The sequence below is a fragment of the Hemiscyllium ocellatum genome, chromosome 17 (genome assembly GCF_020745735.1).
Source record: "Hemiscyllium ocellatum isolate sHemOce1 chromosome 17, sHemOce1.pat.X.cur, whole genome shotgun sequence".
NCBI lineage: Eukaryota > Metazoa > Chordata > Chondrichthyes > Orectolobiformes > Hemiscylliidae > Hemiscyllium > Hemiscyllium ocellatum.
The window spans coordinates 61,414,836-61,436,487 of NC_083417.1; the positions used below are offsets into that span (position 1 = coordinate 61,414,836).

General features: G+C 40.1%; 1 protein-coding gene across 4 annotated transcripts in view; it reads left to right on the forward strand.

Annotated features, from left to right (window-relative positions):
- wdr59 (WD repeat domain 59) overlaps positions 1–21,652 on the forward strand; it is a 97,775-nt gene that overhangs the window by 49,568 nt on the left and 26,555 nt on the right. For 3 of the 4 annotated variants that reach the window (XR_009645626.1, XM_060838222.1, XM_060838223.1), the window contains exon 19: positions 14,832–14,965. Coding sequence is in view for 3 of the 4 variants with exons in the window: in XM_060838222.1 (XP_060694205.1) it covers positions 14,832–14,965 (134 nt within the window). In the remaining variant the exon portion in view is untranslated. Of the gene's footprint in view, positions 1–14,752; positions 14,795–14,831; positions 14,966–21,652 lie in introns of those variants that run through there. The other variant, XM_060838224.1, reaches the window with a different exon arrangement.

The window sequence follows — 21,652 nt, forward strand, 5'->3', positions numbered from 1 at the left end:
TGAGTGTGGGATTCCACGTGCATGTTGTTTTTGGACTAGTTGATTGGATACTAGTGAACTGAGAATTTACCAATCTGACTTTGGTGCTGGTAAAAAGTGAGGTCTGCAGATGCTGGAGATCACAGTTGAAAATGTGTTGCTGGTTAAAGCACAGCAGGTTAGGCAGCATCCAAGGAATAGGAAATTCGATGTTTCGGGCATAAGCCCTTCATCAGGAGTGACTTTGGTGCTGCACTGGAGTTGTCTGCAGAACAGATTGAATGAGTGCAGAATTTAACATAAGTGGTTCTGAATGAGTTTTCTCACAGAGTTGTGAACTACCTTCTTCATCGTTTTTTTAAAAACCAGATTTAGCAATTTGATATGCAAGTTCTAATTGTCCAAAAAAGCTGTGATTGTTTAAGATGTTGCTGTGAGGTAAAAGAAAAGTCTTGTCAAATAATCAGGAAGTGACTGTCTCGTAGGGTTAGTAAAGAGCTTCAATGTGGTCTGAGACAGCACTCGTTAAACTATGAGACTCAGTAATGTGAGAACATTGGGTAAGGAGTGAGTAAGGCAGGTGCAATATATGGGTGTCACTGATAGAGTGCAATATGTGGGGCATGTAGACAAAGTAGGAGCTAGTGTTGCCACTTCGATCCTGTTCTGCCAGTCAACAAAATTCATAGCAGCTCTGAATACAGATCCAGAATTGAATAATGCAAGAGTAAGGAGGTTATGCTTCATTTATACAGGGCATTGGTGAGACCTCGTCTGGAATATTTGTACTAGTTGTGTACTTACAGAAGGATTTTAATGTTTTAGAAGAAGTTCAGAGATGGTTTACTATAGTAATACCTGGAATCCATAGGATGTCTTATGAAGAAAGGCAAGACAGGCTATGTCTGCATTCTGTGGAGTTTAGAAGAGTGAGGGGTGACTTAATTGAAACATATATAAGATTCTGAGGCAACTTGGGTGGGTGAATGCGGGGAGGGTGATTCGTCTTGTGGAAGAATCTGTAATTAGGGAATATAATAGTTTAAACATAAGGGATCTCCAATTTGCAACCGAGATGAGGAAGCATTTATTTTTGAGCGCTGTGAATCTTTCCAATTCTCTTTCTCTAGTGGATACAGGACCTTTAAATATTTTTAAGGCAGAGTTAGGTAGATTCTTGATTACCAGGGGAATATGCAGGAATGTGGAGTTGAAGTTTAAATCAGATCAGCCGTGATCTTGTTGAATTGTGGAGCAGGTTCAAAGGGCCGAGTGACTGCCTTTGTTCCTCGCTCATACATACATCACATTTTTGCTTACCCTCAATAACCAATCAATCCCTTACTTATCAAGAATATGTCTACTTCTGCCTTTAACAAAATTGAAGCTTCTATTTTTAACTCCTTTTAAACAGGAGATTTTCAAAGATTCATGTCCCTCTATGGGAGGAAAGAAGAAATTCCCTTTTTCTCCCTCTTTGGGCAATCCTTTATTTTTAAACAGTGAACCCTCCCTCTTTGCTGTTTTGTGTTTTTCGCACAACATTGAAGAAATCTTAACTATATTTGGGTGTCTCTTGAAATACATTAATGATTGTTGCAATTGCATGTCATAGGAGAGGAGCTTCAAATTAAAATTGTAATAATTCACTGGTAAACGTCGTCTTGTTTGTCTCAGATTTGTATCTGTAGTCGCATATAACTTGGGTCATGACTGTATATCAAATAAATGTTTAAATGTCAAGCTTTTTTTTCAGCTAGCTCCTCACTGTTCTTCTGTGAATTAAGTTTATCTTTTCTTTGCATGTTGTTTTATTTTGATTCTGTCTTTCTGTGTGCTTTTTCTTTCTGTTCTGATTTGATTTATTTTTGTATTCTCGGTGTTTTTTTTTGGTGGCGTTCATATTGCAGATGTCTCCTCTCTCCGCCCGGCGACGCTGGTCCATTCAAGCCGTTAATGAGTTCCCGGTACTGTGCACATTACCGTCCTGCATTGGTGCTGTTGTGTTTCTGGGTTGGCCAGATGCCCTGTATCAGGGACAAAAGCATGAACAAATAATGGATATTTGTTGACTTTTTACTTTCTTCCAATCTTGTAAAGTCACTGACCCATGCTGGACATGCAAGTTTTGAGTCTGAGCAGCTCTTGAACTGTTAGTGAGCCTTATACTATGAACCCAAGCAGAAATTGTCAATGGAAAACTTTCAAAGATGGGATACTCATAACCTGACATCCACACTTGTGATTCACTTGCTATTAGAATTGCTCATAGCCCTTGGGCAAGAACCCTGGCTGAGATTTTATTTCTTGTTTCCTAGCACAAGAACCGCTGAGGACAGTTGTCGTGGTTCAGCTTTTACCCAAGTTAGGAACATTTGGTTCTGTGCAGCAGTAATTTCTGGTTTATGTTAATCATTATTAGTTGTCCTGATCAGCCTAAGATAAGGTGCAGCTGGCCAACTCAAACTTCTCGGGCAGTTCAAAGCAGCTCCTGCTATACATTAAAACTTATAACGCAATTTTAATTTCTGTAGATTGTTACAAATGGCTAAATAACTCTTCACAATGTGCATGCTACTGACTGGATGCTGGGCTTTTTATTATATGTGCAGCTTTCTATAAATGTGCTTTTACATTGACAAATTATAGAGCATTTCTGTGCAGTGTTAATCGGGTGACCGGGTTATTACTGTTTCCTTCAGCATAGCAGTTGCTTTTGCCTTTAGAGACATACCTTTATTCTTTATGCTTCTGTGCAGAATTTCTTGTCAGATTTCAAATGTTTTCAAATGAACTTTAAATGGTGACCGAAATACCAATCATTAGTTTATATGCTGAAGCTGGCATGACCAAAGTTTCACTCCATGAACTGTGAAAAATGGTTGCCTTTATGCTTCTCAGATCACTGTCGAAAATGGGCACATGTTTGCATTTTGGATGATTCCTTAAGGTGTTCTACTAATATTGCTAAAATGTTGCTTTATGGAAAAATGTAAAGTCCTGCTACATGTCACTCAGAAGAATTTGATGCACTTTCTGTTCCAGGTCAGCCTGTTTGTTTGTGTATTTGATCGAGAATATCAACTAGACAAACTCTGATGACTCGAACAGAGATTCCTGGAAAAGCTCACAGATCTGGCAACATCTGTGGTTGAGTGACCCATCCTCTGAACACACGCTTCCTCGGGTTACTCAACCTAAAGCATTAACTCTCATTTCTCTCCACAAGTGCTGCCAGACATGCTAAACTTTGCCAGCAATCTCTGCTTTTGTTTCTGATTTACAGCATTCGCAGTTCTTTCAGTTTTAAACTGTGGTGACTGTCTGGATACCTGTCCTGAAGGAGCTGTCGAGATGCTGGTTTAGGTTCCTTATGCACGTTGTCAGACTGATTTCAAAGTCGAGCATAATAATTCATTTGCTGGCGTGCTGGCCTTTTGCTGCAAGTCGCACCATTGTGGTAGGATGGGAACCTCTGACAGATCAGTGTGAGCTTTTTGTGTTTCAGACCTGAAGAAGTGTGCTTTACTGTGTTTGGTAACTTTGTCAAATGCTTGCTAACACTTCACAGGAATCTTGTTAATTTTCACACTTCTATAGTTAATAACTTCTCTCTCGACTCAGAAGTCTCTAGAATTCCTAAATTAGGATGTAAAGATTATTGCTTGCTTTTGCAAGTAATTTTCTTTGACCAGGTTATGTGAAATGAAGTTACCATTATTTGACTTCAGCCAACACCCAAGTAACACTGAAAGTGAGTACAGAACCTATACCACACAAGTGAGAGAACTTCCCGACTGATGCTGTTTTCTCATAAGAAGAACATCCGCAATAGTTTCTACTGTCAGCAAGTGGATGCTGAAACCATGGTGATTTCCTCACTAACTGCATTCCGGAACGTCAACAATGCAAAACAAACTTGATAGTTGTAACTAGTGCAAAACAATTTGCATTTATGTACAGCTGTCCGTTGCCGCAAAGTATCTCAAAATGTCTAAGAAGCAGTTTTGGAGTGTTGTCATTTATGGGTAACATGACAATCAGTTCGCTGTTAGTGGAGTTTGCTACGAGTAGCATAGCAATGGCCATATAATCTGTCTTTGTGATGTTGATTTGAGGGGTAAATATTGACAGTGGAAATATCTCCCCTCCATCAAAACAGTCTTGACTCTTAGATATATTGATGTTAGAGGCAGGGCAGACAGGGCCTTGGTTTAATGTCTCATCCAGAAGATGGCACTTCGAATAATCAACACTCTTCCAGTGTTTTACTGATGCATCAGTCTTGGCATTTGTACTGAGGATTGGGACTTGACTGCAGAAGCTGGTTACTTAGATGAGAATGTTACCACTGAGCCAAAATGTCCAGAAATGGGAGCCATGAGTACAGTGACAGCATTTAAATTTCTATTGGAAGATTTAGAAGATTTAGGCAGGAGTGTACAAATTAGTCACAGGTGAAGCCTATTTATTGTCTCAAACCTGAAATGCCATTCATTAAAACTTTGGCTGATTTGCTTGTGTTTTGAATTGTAAACTCTGAACTCCTCCAATAACACAAATAAGAAGTGTTTGAAGGGAAATGGGCCAAAGGCAGGCTGGTGGAATTATGGTTGGCATGGATTCGTTGGATTGTTTTTATGCTGTATCACTCTATGACATTTGATTGACTTACCTAACAAGAAAACATTAGAACAATTGAAGACTCTAGGAAAATAAAATGGATATTATTTAAATTGTGGTTATGGAGATTTTGCTGTATGGTGACAAAAAGTGGGAATGGAATAATGAAGGATATTCAACATTTTCAAAAGATAAGCAAAAAATTGAAGGAAGTTGGCTAATGCTGATATTAAGGGTTGGGTTCAGTGTACTAGTGAGAGAGGACCTCTGAATTCGGACACAGGGTGTATAATCTGTTTGGGTGGAGTTAAAGAATTAGCAAGGAGAAGCAAACGTTTTAGCAGGAGTGGTTTGTAGGCCACTAAACAGTAGTGATAATGTAGGGCATGGTATAAATCAAGAAATTGGAGGTGCATGTATTCTAGAGAATGGAGTAACTTAAATCCACATATAGACTGGGTAAATCTAGCGAGCATCAATCTTGTAGAGGAAGAATTCCTTGCATGTGTTCAAGATAGTTCTCTGCAGTGATTAGAAGGAATCCACTTGGCCACAAGCTATTTTGGACCTCACATTTTGCAATGAGAATGGGCCATTTAATAATCCTGTTTTCGAAAAAAAAAGAAACCTTTACAGAATACTAACAGTAAAATGCTAGAACTTTCTATTAAATTTGGTGTAGTTTAAATCTGAAACCAAGGTCTTAAATCTAAACAAGGACAATTTAGGAAAATTTGAGGAGGAAATTGGCTGTGGTAGATTAGAAAAATACTTTGAAAGATCGTTAGGCAATGGCTAGTATTTGAAGAATTAGTTCTTTTTAAAAAAAAAACTTGAACACAAATACCCAATAGCACAGTATGACCACCATGGCTGAAGAGGACAGTTAAAAATAATAATATTAGATGAGAGAAGGAAGCTTATATAGTTGCCAACAGAAAGTTGTAAACCTGAGAATTGGGAAAATTTTAGAATTCAACAAAGGAGTATTGCAAAATCAATAATGAGAGAATGTAAAATAACAAGATGAATGCTTGTATCGGTACGTAAAAAGAAAAATGAGCAAATGGGGAACTTAGAACAAGAAATGACAGAAGTTAAGTAACTACTTAGTCTTTGCTTCATAGAGGAATTCACAAGAAGTCTCCCTAAAATAATTTAAAATCAAAGCATTTAATGATAGTGTGGAATTGAAATAAGTTAGTAGTTGTGAAAAAGTAGTATTGGAGAAGTGAATGGGACTGAAAATTGATGAGACCAGATGATCTTCACTCCAGTGTGTTGAAGAAGATACCTGCAGTGCCAGTGGATGCTTCTGGCATTGTCTTTCAAAATTCTATTTATTTTGCAACACGGCCTGCTGTTTGAAGGTGGAGAACGTTTTTGATTTGATTTATTATTGTCACGTGTAACTAGGTACAGTGAAAAGTTTTGTTTTGTGTGTAGTACGGGCAGTTTATACCATTCAAAGAGAGAATAGAGCTCCTGATGAAGGGCTTATGCTCGAAACGTCGAATTCTCTATTCCTGAGATGCTGCCTAACCTGCTGTGCTTTGACCAGCAACACATTTGCAGCTGTGATCTCCAGCATCTGCAGACCTCATTTTTTACTCCAAGAATTACCAAGTTACAGTTGCAAAGAAGGTGCGCCAAAAGCAAGATCAACATTAGGTTTGAGATTCGAGAAGTCAATTCGGAAGAATAATAACAATGAGAAAGAAGCTGTCTTGAGCCGGTTGGACGTGTATTTAAGCTTTTATATCTTGTGCCTGATGGAAGAGGTTGGAAGAAGTGATAACCGGGGATAGAGGGAGTCTTTGATGTTGGATGCCCTTCTGCAACAATGAGAAATGTAAATGGAGTCAATGACTGGAAGGTTGGCTTGTGTGATGTTATGGACTGTTTTCACAACTTTCTGTACTTTACTTGCTCTGCCCAGAATTGTAAGTTTCTGCGCCAAATCATGATGCAAGCAAATAGAATGCTTTCTGTGGTGCATCTGTAAAAGTTGATAAGGGTCCTATTGGACAGAAAAATTTCCTTAGCCTCATGAGGATGAAGTGGCGTTGTTGTGCCGTATTAACCATCACAATAACGTGAGTGGTCCAGGACAGAATGTTGGTGATCGTCCCTCTTAGGAACATGAGGTACTTGATCATCTCTACCTTTTTCCTGAAGAAGGGCTCATGCCCGAAATGTCAGTTCTCCTGCTCCTTGGATGCTGCATGACCTGCTGTGCTTTTCAGCAACACATTTTCAGCATCTCTACCTCTGCCCCATTGACGTAGATAGGGCCGTTCCTCCCCTCATCATGTTCTGAAGTCACTGATCAGCACTTTAGTTTTGCTGACATTAAAGGAGACATTGTTATCTTTGCACCATGTCACCTAATATTATCTCTTGCCTGTATTCTCTGTCATCTCAAAGTTTGGTATCCGGCTTATAATGGTGGTGTTGCCGATTAACTTGTAGGTGGGGTTTGGATGAAATTTGGCCACACATCAATGAGTGTACAGGGGGTACATTAACAGCCTGAGTACACAGCTTTGCTCTTTAAGTGGAGAGAGAAAACTGGAACCTACAACCTGTTAGAATAATGTCAGTAGTACAGAAAGTGAGTATCTATTATAAGAGATCTGATTACTCAATAATAAGAAAATAATTGTCTAATTGGACAGAGACAGCATGAATTTATGATGGAGAAATCATCTTGACAAATCTGACCAACTTCTTTGTGATCTTACTGGCACAAGGAACCATTATTTGATGTGTATTTGGATTTTCAGATAGTCTTTTGATGAAGTCCCACATGGGATTGGGGTAACATACTGGCATGGAGTGAAGATTTGGTTAACGGGCAGAAAGCAAAGAGTAGGAATAAATGGATCATTCTCAGGTTCACAACTATGACCAATGGGGTATCACAAGGATCTGTGCTCAGGCTCCTCTTTTGCACAATTCCTTTATCAATCATTTGGATGTGAATTGTCAGTTGTAACATTTCCATGTTTGCGGTTGATACAATCCAAGTTGTGCAAAAGAGGTCTTCATGGGGATTCAGAAAGTCTAATTGATTAGACATGAGCATGGCTGTTGGAATATAATATGGATAAGTGAGTTAATCACTTGCGTAGGAGAGACAAAAATGCAGCATGTTTCTTAAATGATGGCAGCATGGAAAGTAGCTGTGTCCAACCTGACCTAGGTGCCCTGTTGATGACTGTCGAAAAATTGTATGTGGATTCAGCAGACAGTTCAGAAGGAGAACAGTATGTTAGCCATTACTGAAAGAAGATTTGTACAACAGAGTGATGAAGTATTGTGCAGAATGCAGTACACTGTGGAGACCACACTTGGTGGCTGGTTGCATTCCTTGCTGAAGGACACACGTGCCTGCCAGAGTATGTGGGATGGAGATTCACCAAACTGATTACTAAGAAGTTAGGATCTTCCTTTTAAAGATTGATTGATAAGACTGACTGTCCTCCCTTAGAACTAGGGGCTATAGTCTCAGAATAAGAGGCAATCTGTCAGTGACAGAAGAGAAGCTGCTTCACAGTGTTGTGAGTCTTGAGGGTTCCTTTTATCCATCATATATGTTACTTCTTCAAAGAACTCCAGTAAATTGGTAAATACAATTTCACTTTAACAAACTGTTAATGCTTCCTGATTATTTTGAGTTTTCACAGAAACGTCATTTAATTATTTGATTCTAATACCTTACCCATGACAGATTTCCTGATTCAGATTTCCTGATTTCTGCCCCTCTCTCTTCTTGAACAGAGAAACTTTATTTGCTACTTCCCAATCTGTTGGGACCATTCCAGAATCAATTTAAGAAAATTTACACCAATACATCCAACTCATTGGCTACCTATTTTAACACCATATGCTGAAGTCTTTCAAGACCCAGGGGCTGTCAATGTGCAGGTCCATCACTTCGCTCAGGATCACTTCCTTACCAGTTATAACTTGACTGAGTTCCATTTTCTCCCTTCTGCTTCCTGATTTGTACCTGTTAATGGGATGTTTATTATCCTCTATTTTGAAGACAGATGTAAAATATTTGTTCATTTAATCCTTGTTATCTGCTATTAACTCTGAATTCTTTCACTTTCTTTTCCTTTTTAAATACTAATAGAAACTCTAGCTATCCATTTTTTTTTACATTTGCAGCTGGCTTTTTCTAATACTCTTAATTTCTTTCTCCTAATTATTTTTAATCAACCTCTGCCATTTTTTATGTCCAATCATCTAACTTGCCACTAAACTTTGCTCAATTATGTATCTTTTTTTCCTTAAGTTGAATGTGTGTCCTCTTAATTTTTGATTATAGGATCGTTCTTCTGAGTATTCTGAAATATTACTTTACACGTTCGTCATTATATTGCTGTTGCTCTGTCTCCAAGTTTAGTCTTCCAGTTCACATCAAATTTTCATGCCCACAAAGTTGTTTTTTTTTAAATTGTAAAGTAAAGAGTCTCTCTTTTATCCTCTGTGTAAGCTGAATGTAAACTCCAATCATTTTGTGGTTGCGACAACCTACTTTTACTCTGAGATCATTAATTAATCCTATCACATTACCAAAACCAGTCAAGCAGAATTTCTTCACACCAGCATTGCCCCCTCTCTGGTTTTCTCCAGAATAAAAGCCATCAACTTTCCAGTACCAAAGAGCAGTCATATTGGACTCAATTTCGACACTCTTTCTCTCTGCCTAGAGATGTTACCAGACCGACTCTGTTTTTCTTTCCAGTGCATTGTTTCCTGGTTGGTTTCAGAACATGCTGCTCTGACAAATAAACCTGAAAACACTGTGATCTCCTGCTCCAGGCTTCCATTGTCGATCTGATTTTTCTAGTTCATATGTAGATTTAAATCACTTATATTTATTGCTGTTCATTCATTACATGTTCCTTCTTGTCTACTTAGTCATAGATTGTAGTTACTATTGGAGGGCATGTAAACCACCCCTTCCTTTCCCTGACCATATTCTTCATTTTCATCCAATGTAATTCTACATTCTTATTTTTTGAAACAAGGTATTTTCTAGCTATTGCACTTGTCATCGTCTGTTGTTTTCTGTCATTTTCTGACTTCATTTCCTGTATGACCATTTCATTTTAACTGCTTTAACTCTATTCCTTAATCTGCTAGATTTACACAAGCTTTATTCCCTCACTCCCATTGTTTAGTTCAAAACTGCTGTGTTTCCATTGTTATATGGCTTGCTAGAGCACTCACAAACTGTATGCAGTTACTCGGGGATAATTAACAGATTGAAGGGACTTATTGTTTGAATAATGAGGTGTACCTACAGCAGTAATGCTTTACATTTCAGTTATAAGTATATACCTTGGTTACTATGTGCATGTTGAGCTACCTTTATCATGAATGCAAATGAATTTGAAAGGTTGCAGAGAAGTGACCTATAGGGTAATTGAGTGAGAAATTAAGAAAGAGTAGATAATGTTAAGCATTACAATTCAGAAAATAACTTGTTAACAATAGAATTTATTGAATTGTTGAACTCTCTCAAATGTGGCTGTGCTGTAAACATCATTGCAATATATCGTTCAATCAGTGAAAAGTCATAGAGATGGTCCAACCCGTCCATGCCGACTAGATATCCAACCCAATCTAGTCCCACCTGCCAGCACCCAGCCCCTATCCCTCCAAAGCCTTCATATTCATATACCCATCCAAATGCCTGTTAAATGTTGCAATTGTACTAGCCCCCACCACTACTTCTGGCAACTCATTTCATATATGTATCACTCTCTGCGTGAAAAAGTTGCCTCTTAGTTTATATCTTTCCCCTCTCACCCTAAACCTATGCCCTTTAGTTCTGGATTCCCCCATGTCTGTTTATCTTATCCATGCCCCTTATGATTTTGTAAACCTCTACAAGGTCACTCCTCAGCCTCCGAAGCTCCTGGGAAAACAGCACCAGCCTGTTCAGTCTCTCCCTATAGCTCAAATCCTCCAACCCTGGCAACATTCTTGTAAATCTTGTCTGAACCCTTTCAAGTTTCACAACATCCTTTCGATAGGAAGGAGACCAGAATTGCACACCATATTCCAAAAGTGGCCGAACCAATGTCCTGTACAGCCACAACATGACCTCCCAATCCTGTACTCCATACTCTTGACCGATAAAGGAAAGCACACCAAATGCCTTCTTCGCTATCCTATCTACCTGCGACTGTACTTTCAAGGAGCTATGAACCTGATCTCCAAGGTCTCTTTGTTCAGCAACACTCCCTAGGACCTTACCGTTATAAGTCCTGCTAAGATTTGCTTTCCCAAAATGCAGCACCTTGCATTTATCTGAATTAAACTACCATCTGCCATTTCTCATTGGCCCATCTAATCAAGATCCTATTGTAATCTGAGGTAACCTCCTTCGCTGTCCACTACACCTCCAATTTTGGTGTCATCTGCAGACTTACTAACTATACCTTTTATGTTCTCATCCAAATAATTTACATAAATGATGAAAAATAGAGGACCTAGCACCGATCCTTGTGGCACTCCACTGGTCACAGGCCTCCAGTCTGAAAAACAACCCTCCACCTCCACCCTCTGTCTTCTACCTTTGAGCCGGTTCTGTATCCAAATGGCTAGTTCTCCCTTTGTTCTGAGAGATCTAACCTTGCTCACCAGTCTCCCATGGGGAACCTTGTTGAATGTCTTACTGAAGTCCATATAGATCACCTCTACCGCTCTGCCCTCATCAATCCTCTTTGTTACTTCTTCAAAAAACTCAATCAAATTTGTGAGACATGATTTCCCATACACAAAGCCATGTTGACTATCCCTCATCAGTCCTTGCCTTTCCAAATACATGTAGATCCTGTCTCTCAGGATTCCCTCCAACATCTTGCCCATCACCTACATCAGGCTCACTGGTCTGTAGTCCCCTGGCTTGTCCTTACCACCTTTCTTAAACAGTGGCACCCCGTTAGCCTACCTCCAGTCTTCTGGAACCTCACCTATGACTATCAATGATACAAGTATCTCAGCAAGAGGCCCAGTAATCTCTTCCCTAGCTTCCCAGAGAGGATCAGGTCCTGGGGATTTATCCACTTTTATGCGTTTCAAGGCATCCAGCACTTCCTCCTCTGTAATGTGGGCATTTTTCAAGATGTCACCATCTATTTCTCTACAGTCTATATCTTCCATATCCCTTTCCACAGTAAACATTGATGCCAAATACTCGTTTAGTATCTCCCCCATTTTCTGTGGCTCCACACAAAGGCTGCCTTGCTGATCTTTGAGGGGCTCTACTCTCTCCCTAGTTACCCTTTTGTCCTTAATGTATTTGTAAAAACCCTTTGGGTTCTCCTTAACTCTATTTGCCAAAGCTATCTCATGTCCCCTTTTTGCCCTCCTGATTTCCCTATTAAGTATACTCCTACTTCCTTCTCCAATCTTCTAAGGATTCACTCAATCTATCTTGTCTAGACCTGACATAGGCTTCCTTCCTTTTCTTAACCAAACCCTCAATTTCTTTAGTCATCCAGCATCCCCTATGCCTACCAGCCTTCCCTTTCATCCTAACTGCAATATACTTTTTCTGGACACTCTTCTCATTTCTGAAGGCTTCCCATTTTCCAGCCGTCCCTTTATCTGCGAAAATAGATACTTGGAAGAATGTTTTGATTGAAAGATTGCCAAATAATTTGGGCTGATCTTTTGGAGACAAAATGATTGGTATTGTTGAAAATCAAGATAGAATTAAGAGTTAAGATGTGAGACAAATGTATGCCTTTGGTTCTGAATGGAACTTTGCTTCAGCTTCTCTTGATGTTGATGGATAAGCTGTGTGTTCAAGTCCACTCCATTGACCCATGCAGGTAATCTATTCTGATATCTTGATTTAGTCCTGAGAAGTTGCTGACGTTCAGATGAAATGTCGAACTAAGGTCTTGTCAGCTCTTCAGATGAACATTAGGGAATTTATGACACTACATTGGGAAGAACTTCACTGTTCTTCACCAATGTACTACCCAGTTTATATCCCTCAACCAATGTTGCTTCGAGCAAATAGCAAATATGGTACACAGTATTCCAACCATAACGTTGTGATGAGCAGACGGTGCTTCCTACATTATTTTCCTGAAATCCAACTTGCATACATGCAAACACTTCATCCTCTTCATGGAAACTAGGATAGAAAGAAAGTACGATAGTGATTTTAATATAGAACCTGTCCCAGGGAGTTCCACATTGATAGCTGTAATTAAAATGATAAACAATCCAAGGAAGAAAAGTACGGAAGAATTGAAGAGTTTAGTTCTTGCAGAGTTTGCAAGAATGATAGTTGGACAGGCAGAGAAATAAAGAAAATAGAACCTAGACAGATCAAAACATGTATATTTTTGTCTTTGGTGAAGCAAAAAAAAAATGGCAGGGATGAGAACCAGTGTCAAAGGAAAAAAAAGGGCCAGAATATGGATAAGAGAATATTATAGAGACAGAATTGGTTGGGGTCTTGAGGCATTTAGTGATTTGGATTGAGATTTGAAATGCAGGAGACGAGAGAGTACTCTTAATCAGGAGGACATAGAATAGATAACGGATGATGGAAATCAGCATGGACATGATGTACATACAAGTTGTAATTTTTAGAGGAGGGAACACCGGCATACAGTGCTCTAGTCCAGAGACAAAAAAAGGCATACAGTTGGGATTCAGTGCAAAAACAGCTGAGATGAGTGAGGAAGAAAGCCAAATTATTAAGACAAAGGCCTGGATTCAAGTCCCAGCTGCTCCAGCAATATGTAGTAACATCACTGAGCAGATGGATTAGAAAATATCATATGATCAACGTGGAAGTTACTGGTCTTTGTAATAATCAGATAAGATCAAGTCCAGGATTTTGAGAAGACCAACATTGCAAACCTTTAGGCTGAGTCTGACAAAACCGCTGGGAGGGGAATGGAGTGGAATGTATTTTTACTCGCATTAAAGGCAATGACTGCTTTCTAAATTTGAACTGAAGGAAATTGTGATGAATTAGTTTGGAAGTCAAAGGCAGTTGAGAAAAAGAGATAGATATGATTTATTTGTTGGGCATTGTTTCCAAACTCCCCATATTTTTGGATATTATGTAACTTACAGATGAGGCAGGAGAGAGATTGTCAAGAGGCTGATGTAATCGACATCATGTGGAGACGGTTGAGGAGAGAGAAAATGCCATATTCATTCATGAATAATATCTTTAATATACAAAATCACTCTTCACAGTATGCCCTTTTTCTAATAACAGAAACCAAACTCCATCACTTCAGATTCCTTTTTAGATCCAGTACATGTCGTTTATGTTGAAAGTTGATGATATAAAAATCATTGTGACTAACCACATATACTGCTATACATTGTCGTCAGCACAGTGCAACAAAATTCCACATATTCTTGTCTTCTACTGATAACATCTTCTAAATCATACATGCCTGTTCCAAATCAGCATTTCATTTGTGTAATGGGCTTTATGGTTGATTTGTTTTCTTTATAGTTTACTCCACTACGTATTTGTTATTTGGTTTGAAGACTTTTGGTTTGTATCATTGAGTGAGAAGTTAATTGGTTCACATTTGGTTAAAGTAACTGCAAATACTATCCCAGTATTAAATTTAAGCTAGATGTTGTACTTCAGCAATAATTTTAGTTTTTGATCATAGAAAAGGTTTTGTTTGCTGTTGACTGGTTTGGACTGTTGTTGGCTCTAGGTGAAGACTATCAACTACAAAATCTTTCTACATGGTATGCAGTTTGAGAGTTTCTGAAATATCCCAAGTATTTATTTTAACAATTCTGTAGGGAGCATAATAATGGATCATTTCATTCATAGGCTCTTCAGTGTTCAGTCTTCAGCTGTGAGCCCTGGAATGAACATCACAAATTCCTCAAGAGATGTTTGAGATTGTAGTAATGATTGCATTCATGTTAGATGTGGGATCATTCCCCTAAGTGTAAATCTTGTTAAAAATGACTTTGCAGTTCCTTAAAAAACCCGTTGCACACCATTCAGCAGTATGTCTGAATTTAAGCAATTTGAACATAATATCTTTGTCCTTCACAGTGCTTAGTGTTCTTTAATTTATGATAATTCTGCTTTAATTTTTGATAATTATACTCTAACTAGATCCAGTAGGTCAAAAAGTCAATCCCTCCCAACAGAACTGACAGAGCAACAGAAAGTAAGAAGCTTTTCCTGTTCACAGAAATCACGCCGATGGAAGGGAAAGCGAGAAGCAACTGACTCAAACAATCGGCCAATCAAAGCTGCAGGAAAAGTCATTATCCAGGACATCTCCTGTCTCCTTCCTGTGCATAAATCGCTTGGTGAATTGTATATGTAAGTGTCTGAGGCACATTGCCCTTGCATTGGATTGAAAATAGTGATATGCAACTCGGTTTTTCCCTAAATACCCTCTCCCTGAAGGACAGAGTACATTCTGAGGAGTTTATGCTATTACTTTGTAAAATATGAGTTTGACACAGCTAGATTACTCAATTACAGGAATAGTCTAATCTTACAATTGAAGTTACTGAGCAGGTTGTTAGGAATAGAGAATTTTAGCAATGAGCAAAGTTTAGACAGGTTGGAGTTTATTTTTTGACCTGAGGAGGCTGAAAGAAGATTAAAATGATGTGCATCAAATTATGAGGAACACTGTATGGATTAGAGGGACCTGTTTCTCTTAGCATTCATGTCAATAACAGGAGGCATCATAAGTAAGATAGTTAGTGGATAGCTAGTGGAGAATCATTTTTTTTATATCAGTGGTGAGGATTGAGTGGGTGGTGATGGAAAAGCAGCCAGATAATCGGAGCTTCAGACTGCTATAATTTCTCTTGCTTTGGTTACAAACATTACTGTTTCGGAAGTTCCAAGTCCATCAGCTAAATTTCCCTCATTAACCCTCTTTGTTACCTCTGTAAAATTTCACAAGTTAGTTAAATGTTATTTTCTCTTCAGATAGGTCTGCTCGTTTTCTTCAGTTAACCTGCATTTCTCCACGCTACTGATCCAAATAGTTGTTTCTGAAAATTTCAGCAATATCTGTACTGTAGTTGCTAGGCTTAACTTTATACCTTCTTGGTCAAGGATGTTGTTTTTGGAGTTCTCTAGTCCTCTAGCAATTACCCCATGGTCATAGAGTCATAGAGATATACAGTACGGAAACAGACCCTTTGGTCCAACCTGTCCACGCTGACCAGATATTCCAACCCAATCTAGTCCCACCTGCCAGCATCTGGCCCATATCCCTCCCAACACTTCCTATTCATATACCCATCCAGATGCTTTTTAAATGTTGCACTTCTTCTGGCATCTCATTCCATATACGTACCACACACTGCATGAAAACGTTGCCCCTTAGGTCTCTTTTACATCTTGCTCCTCGAACCCTAAACCTATGCCCTCTGGTTCTGGACTCCCCCACCCCAAGGAGGAGACTTTCTAAGGGAAAAATGAAAAATATGGTCAGGTGGCTCTGCAGTTTATTTTCTCACTTCCCACATTATCCTTGGATGCCTTTCATTTAGTCCTGTTGCATTATCCACTTCAAATGCAGATAGCCTATCCAATCCAATACCACCATCTCGTGAATTTTAAACACTCCTGTTGTCTGAATTAGCTCAGTGTTCCAGATAGATGGTTCCTAGTTGACTCAATTTGCTTTTAAGTTTGCTTCTCTTATTTGGTTTTTCATCTCCCCTCTAAACTCTACATGTACAGACCATTTCTCAGTTCTATTTTCTGTCTAACAGATTGTCATCAGGAACTGACTTAGTTTTTCTTGTCTTTCCCTTTCAAGGGAATATATCTTGAATGTGCCTGAAATATCTCCACTTTGAAGGTAACCCACTGTTGAGTTATTATTTTCCCTGCTGACTTGTGTTCATTCACAATGCTCATTCACAAATAGGATAGACAAGACAGAAGAAACAGACTATTTTGTTGGAATATCATGGGCAAAAGCTATAGATGGAGGAACAAAGTCTGGATCAACAGTCCAAACCAGTGGGAAAATGAGTTGTGTGTTGCTGGAAAAGCACAGCAGGTCAGGCAGCATCTGAGGAACTGGAGAATCGGGCATAAGCCCTTCATCAGGAATGAGGCTTGTGAGCCGGGGGTGCTAAAAAGAGGAAGATGAGGCATTATTCATCCAGGTGTCAGGTGATTAGGTTTTGGTGATGAGGGCGGCCTAGGACCATTGGTTGAGTGTGAGGGAGAGTTAGTGTTTGGCCACTAGGCTGTGGGTTGATTGGTGTGGGTGTCCCAAAAATGTTCTCTGAAACCATCCGCAAGTTGGGGTCCTGTCTCCATGATGTAGAAGAAACCACATCGAGTGCAGCGGATACAGTAGATGACATGTGTGGAAGTACAAGTAAATTTCTGCCACATGTGGGAGGATCCTATGGGGCCTTGGGTGAAGGTGTGGTGCAGGTTTTGCACTTCCTGCGGTGGCAGGGGAAGGTGCCGGGAGTGGGGTGAGGGCTGGTGGGTGGCGTGGATCTGACAAGGGAATCGTGGAGGGAACAGTCTCTCCTTGTACTTATACTTCCACGAATGTCATCTGCTATATCCACTGCACCCCATGTGGTGGTCTCTGCATTGGGGAGACAGGACCCCAACTTGTGGATAGTTTCAGAGAATGTCTTTGGGACACCTGCACCGACCAACCTTACAGCCGAGTGGCCAAACACAAACTCCGCCCCCCCCCCCCCCCTCCACTCCACCAAGGATGTGCAGATCCTGGGCTGCCTCCGTCACCAAATCCTAACCACCCGACGCCTGGACAAAGAACGCCTCATCTTCCTCCTCGGTACTGTGTAACCACACAGGATCAATGTGGATTTCACCAGTTTCCTCATTTCCCCTTCCCCCACCTTGTTCCAGTCCCAAGCCTCCAACTTGGCACTACTCTCTTGATCTGTCCATCTTCCTTCCCACTTAGCTGCGCCACCTTCCTCTCTGATCTATCACCTTTCCCTCCCCACCTTCATTTATCGATTACATTCCCAGTTACCTTCCACCTAGCCCCAGCCCCCCGGCCCACAAGCCTAATTCCTGATGAAGGGCTTATGCCTGAAATGTCGATTCTCCTGCTCCTCTGATGCTTTTCCAGCACCACATCTCAACTCTGATCTCCAGTATCTGCAGTCCTCACCTTCTCCCGATGGGTAAATGAGCTAACTTTTTCTGTTGACTTTTGTCAATTTTCCTACATTGACTGTGGTGATTCTTGAATTGGTAGCTGATCTGTTTCATTTTAGGTCTTGGCTTGAACTAGATGTTTCTCTTTACAGGTTCTTTGAGTGTTATTTCTTCACTCAATAGTGTAGAGAGAGAGAGAGAGAGAGAGGCATCTGACTTATTGCAAGCTTTTGGAAGTCTGTGTGTAATCTCTTCTGTCAATCTGTGGCAAAACTATTTCGAAAAACCAATCTGAAAACTGTGCCGGGTAGTTTCTTTACTTTCCACCCAAAGGCACCTGGTAACAGCCTAGTCTCTCTAAAGCATCTAATCCAGTTTCAATAAAAGCAATAGTTCTTCACTAACTAATGAACATAATCAGAAGGTGATGGAGAATCTCAGCTGGTCTGGCAACTTTAGTGGAGAGACAAACCAAGTTCATGTTTAGAGACTGATATGATCTCCTTCAGAAGTTCATCAGAACTGCCACGTTTCTCTTGGTGTAGGGAATACCACCACCTTCTCAAGCTGGGAAATAAATGCTAGCGAAGTCCATATCCACAAAGAATGTCTTCACTTTTAAAATGGAGAAGAGGAAAATATTTTCTCTAGCGTCATTTAAATGTAGAATTTTCTTTCTCAGAAAGCAGTTGTCATTTAAACTTATTAATATTTTTGATAGACACGGTAGTCATTGGTTCACGAGGCTGACAGGTTAGTGGAATTGAGACCACAACTGGAACAACCTTGACCTAATTGATCAATTGAATGTTGGAGCAGCCACAATATAGTTTATTACTCTGAGGTTCTGTGTCTTTAAGTTTTGTAATCCGCATGTGGCCAAGAATCCTTTAATTATTTTTTAATTAGTCTGTTTGAATATGTTATGATACATTCGAGGAGAGGTAGGACTTGAACCTCCAGCTTCTAGCCGAGGGTTAGAGACATTGCCACTACACCACAAAATCCCCTCAAAGATCATTAATAGAAAATAGAAAAATACAGCGCAGTACAGGCCCTTTGGCCCTCGATGTTGCGCCGATCCAAGCCCACCTAACCCACACTAGCCCACTATCCTCCATATGCCTATCCAATGCCCGTTTAAATGCCCATAAAGAGGGAGAGTCCACCATTGCTGCTGGCAGGGCATTCCATGAACTCTCAACTCGCTGAGTAAAGAATCTACCCCTAACATCTATCCAATACTTACCACCCCTTAATTTGAAGCTATGCCCCCTCATAATAGCTGACTCCATACGTGGAAAAAGATTCTCATGGTCAACCCTATCTAAACCCCTAATCATCTTGTACACCTCTATCAAGTCACCCCTAAACCTTCTTTTCTCCAATAAAAACAGCCCCAAGTGCCTCAGCCTTTCCTCATACCATCTTCCTACCATACCAGGAAACATCCTGGTAAAACTCCTCTGCATCCGTTCCAGTGCCTCCACATCCTTCCTGTAGAATGACGACCAAAACTGCTCACAATACTCCAGATGCGGCCGCACCAGAGTCTTATACAACTGCAAGGTGACCTCAGGACTCCGGAACTCAATTCCTCTACCAATAAAAGCCAGTACGCCATATGCCTTCTTCACAGCACTATTTACCTGGGTGGCAACTTTCAGAGATCTGTGTACATGGAGACCAAGATCCCTCTGCTCATCCACACTACCAAGTATCTGACCATTAGCCCAGTACCCCATCTTCTTGTTACTCTTACCAAAGTGAATCACTTCACTTCACACTACATTGAACTCTATTTGCCACCTTTCTGCCCAGCTCTGCAGCTTATCTATATCACGCTGTAACCTGCCACATCCTTCCACACTGTCAACAACTCCACTGACTTTCGTATCATCTGCAAACTTGCTCACTCAACCTTCTTGCCCCTCCTCCAAGTCATTTATAAAAATGACAAACAGCAATGGTCCCATAACAGATCCTTGTGGAACACCGCTCGTAACTGCACTCCAAGATGAACCTTTACCATCAACTACTACCCTCTGTCTTCTTCCAGCCAGCCAATTCCTAATCCAAACCTCTAACGCACCCTCAATGCCATACCTCCGTATTTTTTGCAGTAGCCTACCATGGGGAACCTTATCAAACGCCTTACTAAAATCCATATACACCACATCTATCGCTTTACCCTCGTCCACCTCCTTACTCACCTTCTCAAAGAATTCAATAAGGTTTGTGAGGCACGACCTGTCCTTCACAAAACCATGCTGACTGTCCTTGATCACATTATTCCTATCCAGATGTTCATAAATCTTATCCCTTACAATTCTCTCTAAGACTTTGCCCACCACAGAAGTGAGACTCACCGGCCTATAGTTACTAGGGTTATCCCTACTCCCCTTCTTGAACAAGGGAACCATATTTGCTATCTTCCAGTCTTCTGGCACTATTCCTGTAGACAACGAGGACATAAAAATCAAGGCCAATGGCTCTGCAATCTCCTCCCTTGCTTCCCAGACAATCCTAGGATAAATGCCATCAGGCCCAGGGGACTTATCTATTTTCACCCTTTCCAGAATTTCCAACACCTCTTCCCTACATACCTCAAAGCCATCCATTCTAATTAATTGTGACTCAATATTCACATCGGCAACAATGTCCTGTTCCTGAGTGAATACTGACGAAAAGTATTCATTCAGTGTCTCTCCAATCTCTTCAGCCTCCACGCGCACCATCCCACTACTATCTTTGACTGGACCTATTCCTACCGTAGTCATTCTTTTATTCCTGACATACCTATAGAAAGCCTTTGGGTTTTCCCTAATCCTACCAACCAAGGATAGTTGGCAAATGTTCTGAGCAATTTAAACATTTTTTATTTCCAAGATGCTTTTCAACTTTTTTTTTAGTTATTTTATGGCCTTTCACTTGAAATTGACAACAACCATCAAGTCTTGTTCCTATATGGGGAGTGGCCATTGTTCGCTAAACCAGCATTTATTCTTTATCCCTAATTGTCCTTGAAAAGGTTATGGTGAGCTGTCGTCTTGAACTACAACTCTCTGTGATGTGGGTGCAGATAGTTCTAGGATAATGTGCAATTTGGCTATAACATCCCTGAAGAGATGAGGAACAGTATTTTTGAGAATGCTTGCCTCCATTGGCAATAGTGTGATTCCAATGGCGAACGGTTCATATGCTTTATTCAGCACGTGCCAATATCCATGCCCAAAATCTCCACGCCGTTCTGCGCATGTGCCTGTGTCTTTACCATTCCATGCATGTGCCACTGTCAGCTGTTTTCTGAGAGGGGTACTGTGCAGAGAGCAGCTTTCTTACATTTTTTAAATGTACAGTGTTAAATTTGCTTTTGTTTTGTGAATAAATATGATTTCAACCTTCAATCAAGCTGTGCTATACCTTGTGTTAGACTTTTGGGTGATTTTTTGATTGATCGGGTGATTTTTTGATTGATCGTGAGTGATATATATTTTGCTGGTCTGCCCCAAGCCCCACTTTTCCCATAATCGCCATTATTTCTATGAAACGAGGTTTTGCAGGAACATACCTACAGCGTTATAGGAGAACTCCTGTCTATGTATGGTACTGGTGGGAAAGGATTTTCAGAAATTTGACACTACAGTGAAAGAAGAGTGATACAGTTCCAAGTCAAAAACTTGGAAAAGAACTTGTGAATGGTGGTGTTTCCCTGCATTTGATACCTTTGTCATTCAAAGTGGTCAATGCTATAGGTTTGGAGGCTACTATTAAAGAAACCTTGATGAGTTCATGCAGTTCATCTTGTACTGTTGCTACTGTATGTTGTTGGTGAATAACGTGTTGAAGATGACGAAGAGGGTGCCAATCAAGTGTTCT